The 3781-nt window shown below is 42.4% G+C and overlaps 1 protein-coding gene across 1 annotated transcript in view; it reads left to right on the top strand.

Moving 5' to 3' along the window:
• Positions 1–91: 91 nt before the first annotated feature.
• SARC_07508 (hypothetical protein) overlaps positions 92–3781 on the top strand; it is a 5813-nt gene continuing 2123 nt past the window's right edge. Inside the window, exons 1-4 of the mRNA XM_014298548.1 lie at positions 92–349; positions 921–1406; positions 2003–2112; positions 2765–2917. Of these exons, the coding sequence (XP_014154023.1) occupies positions 124–349; positions 921–1406; positions 2003–2112; positions 2765–2917 (975 nt within the window). The 5' untranslated portion in view covers positions 92–123. The remainder of the gene's footprint in view (positions 350–920; positions 1407–2002; positions 2113–2764; positions 2918–3781) is intronic.

Here is a 3781-nt window from a genome sequence, read left to right as displayed (position 1 = left end):
TCCACATTCATCGATGCACTTCCATGAACACACTAAACCAAGCAAACCCTTGTGTCCCATTTCTAGGGCCTGGACAGTTGTGCTCTGCCACTCAGTGCCACTGAGCTGTACACTGTGGGCGCTATGGTCACGCGCCACGGCACTCGTGACTGTGTGTGTGTGTTTCCGTATGACAACGCCGATCTCATCCGCACCACCGACACCGATGCAACACACGAAAGTAAACGCACACCACATACACACAGCCAGACGGACACACACGCACACACACACACCGCTGAAAGGGATAAGCAGGCAGCCACCACTGCCGCAACAGGTAATGGGGGACAGGGGAGGCATTCGCCAGGAGGTGTGTACTGTGTACTCGGCTTGAAAGTGTGTAGTAGTGCTGTGCATGGAGTGTTTGCGTGCAATTTTAAGTGCATTTGGCATGTATCGTGGCTGGGCAGAGCTTCCGTGTATAGGTTTGCGTTTGTTTGCGAGCGACTATGTGTGGCTTCTATATTGATTGAGCGTTCAATCGAGTGCTGGAATTATCTGACATGTGTGTGTACTTGTGCGTGCTAGTTACGTGTGCGTAGTCACTGTGTACAATATTTGTGTACGTTTATGGTATGGACATACATAACAGATACACTGTTATGTATACACACACGACATACACAATTCGCACACTGTTATATACACACACACGACATACACAATACACACACTGTTATATATACACACACGACATGCATATAGACAGCCCATTCCACTCTACGGAACAACGTCGCACAATAGGTACAGACACGTGACCAACACACGCAACGTAATAGATGTACACGTGTACTGACAACGGGTAACGCATCAAACACTGTATTACCCAATCACATAAAACCCTAACCAAAGGCTGTATTACCCAATCACATCCATCACAGACGTTCCAAATTTGGTGCAGAGCGGGAACGGGATTGGCACGGGCAACGAATTCGTGATATCGGACAGTTCGGAAGTTGGGGGTGTAGCGTGGAATCCCAATGGCGACGGCACCTTGTGTGTGTGGGACGGGCCGTTTGGCTCCATGGTGCGGCTGTACTCACTCGAGGGCAAGAAGCTGGGCGAGTGCAATCTAAAAATAGACTATTTCGCGGGGTTCAGGAACTCGAGGTTAGAGCGCAGCGACGGGAGTACTGAGCCAACGGACCCACACACAGAACACGGTGCACGGCCCAGTAAGGAGAAGCGGACTATCCAGGCCAGTGGCAATGGCCAATTAACCAGGAGTGAGTCTGACGTGTCACTGTGTATCAAGTGTGTCGCGTGGGCTCCGGATGGATCGGCGGTGGCTGTGGGAACGTATGCAGATACAGTCGTCGTCATCAACACTCTCGTGTGGAAACCGTTGTGGATGGCTAGGGCTAGAGGTGCGTGAACACGTTCACCTGAGTTTCATGTGTTTTTAGGGTTTAGGGGTTTTTGACCTTCTGCTGAGTGTCATGCATGTAGTGCGTGCGGGTAGGTAGATGCTTCTGCGCGCACATGTGTGCGTGTAGCAGTTCTGTGCGGTTGTGTGTATTGCGTGAGTGCTTTGAGGATGATTAGCGTACAAACCAACTCACTAATGAACAAACTCACTATATCAATTAAACATACTTGCACACATGTACATACGAACTAACTCGCTATATCAATTAAACATACGTACACACATGAACATATGAACTAAATCACTATGTCAATTAAACATACTTGCACACATTTACATATGAACTAACTCACTATATCAATTAAACGTACCTGCACACATGTACATATGAACTAACTCACTATATCAATTAAACATACCTTCACACATGTACATATGAACTAACTCACTATATCAATAAAACATACTTGCACACATGTACATATGAACTAACTCACTATATCAATTAAACATACTTACACACGTGAACGTATGCGCATGTGTTGAGAGTGTATTGTACCGTGTAGTCACTGCATTTGCCCATTGCTACGGCAGAGAGAGTGGATGGGAACAAAGTGGCGATATTTCTTGAAGAATCCGACAGAAATGGACCGACGGCTAGGCGGTTTTACCGCATCTGCACAGATGAAACAACCCTGCCAGTGGTACGTCTGAGCTTTTTAGGGTTTAGGGGTTTGAGAATCCACGTCTCTGTGCGTAGAAGGGGTTAGGAGCTGTTGATGTTAAGAGAATATGTGCTGTTGATGTTAAGAGAATATATGCTGTTGATGTTAAGAGAATATGTGTTGTTGATGTTAAGAGGATATGTTATATATATGTATATATATATATATATAAATATACTTATCAACCTTTTCAAATCTATTTGATCGGCATACCGGCCAAGCAATTGCATGTAAATATATATGTATGTATGGATGTATTTGTGTAGGTGAGATCATGTGTATGCCACTTTGCTTGCGTGCTTGTATTTGAGGTTATGAATGTTGAAATACATACAGTGCACGGAGAGAATCGACAAGGCGTATAGTCCGCTTGCACGAGTAGACGGTTGTTTGTTTTAGGGTTTAGGGCTTAATTGCTCGTCTGCTTGGACCTACTCTGCAATAGAGATCATTCGTCGGTAGTGCTATTGCCTATGCATTGCTCTATGTATTCTACTGTCTCACAACTCGCTCGGCGGTGTAGACACCACCTCAATGCATACCTACACACATTTCCTCATCAAACTTCCTACCACTCCTCGACACTCGATATCCACGCTTTGTCCTCACCCTTTCCACCGGTCCTTCTCAGATCAAACAAGACAGGCACGCACCCTCCATTGGGACAGGCATGGTCCAATTCAGTGCCGGTGCGGTGCACATGGCCTCGCGCTGCGACACACAGCCCAATGTGCTGTACATTTGGAATCTGCAGCGCTTTGAATTGCAGTCGGTGCTCATACAGGTGCGTTGGTGTTATATCGGCCAACGCTTGCGGTAGTCGAGTGTGATCTGTAGTTGCACCTACTCGCGGATACGATTGGGGGTTCACTGCGTATAAATGGGTTTGTGTATTGCTTTGTGTTTATATGCTACATCTAAATGTGTTATTATATTGCTTTGTGTTTTATATATTGCTCTGTGTTTATATACTGCATATAAATGTGTTTATATATTGCTTTGTGTTTTATATATTGCTTTGTGTTTATATACTGCATATAAATGTGTTTATATATTGCTTTGTGTTTATATACCGCATATAAATGTGTTTATATATTGCTTTATATATTTACATTTATATTTATATATTGCTTTGTGTTTGGTTTAGTAGTTGCCTGTGCTTACATCTCCATGGCTATATAGCCTTGTGTCTGTATGCCATTGCAACGACTCTATACCATATTACTTTTGTACTCATCTGTAGATAATTGTGCGTACATCCCGATGGATTTTTCAGTTTGTCCGTTCTTTCAGCCCTGTTATGATATTTCTGGATATCGGTGACTTCAATCCTACTTTCAACATGAAGAATGTGGTTTATTCATTGTGTTACATGTAGTTCAACTAACATTACCTTTGTGTTGCTATTCTCAGTTAGTTTGTGTTATTTTTTGGCTACTGTGTTAGAATGCATTTCAACCGTTGATGTATTGCATTTCCAAATTAAAGTATATATACCCATATATATATATATATATAAATATATATATATACATACATACATATATATATATATATATATATATATATATATATATATATATATATATATATATATATATATATATACCTAGGACTATACGATAGTAGANANATANATATATATATA

This window comes from Sphaeroforma arctica, assembly GCF_001186125.1.
Source record: "Sphaeroforma arctica JP610 unplaced genomic scaffold supercont1.601, whole genome shotgun sequence".
NCBI lineage: Eukaryota > Ichthyosporea > Ichthyophonida > Sphaeroforma > Sphaeroforma arctica.
The sequence above is the reverse complement of the archived record's forward strand: the minus strand, read 5'-3'. Positions and strand labels throughout refer to the sequence as shown.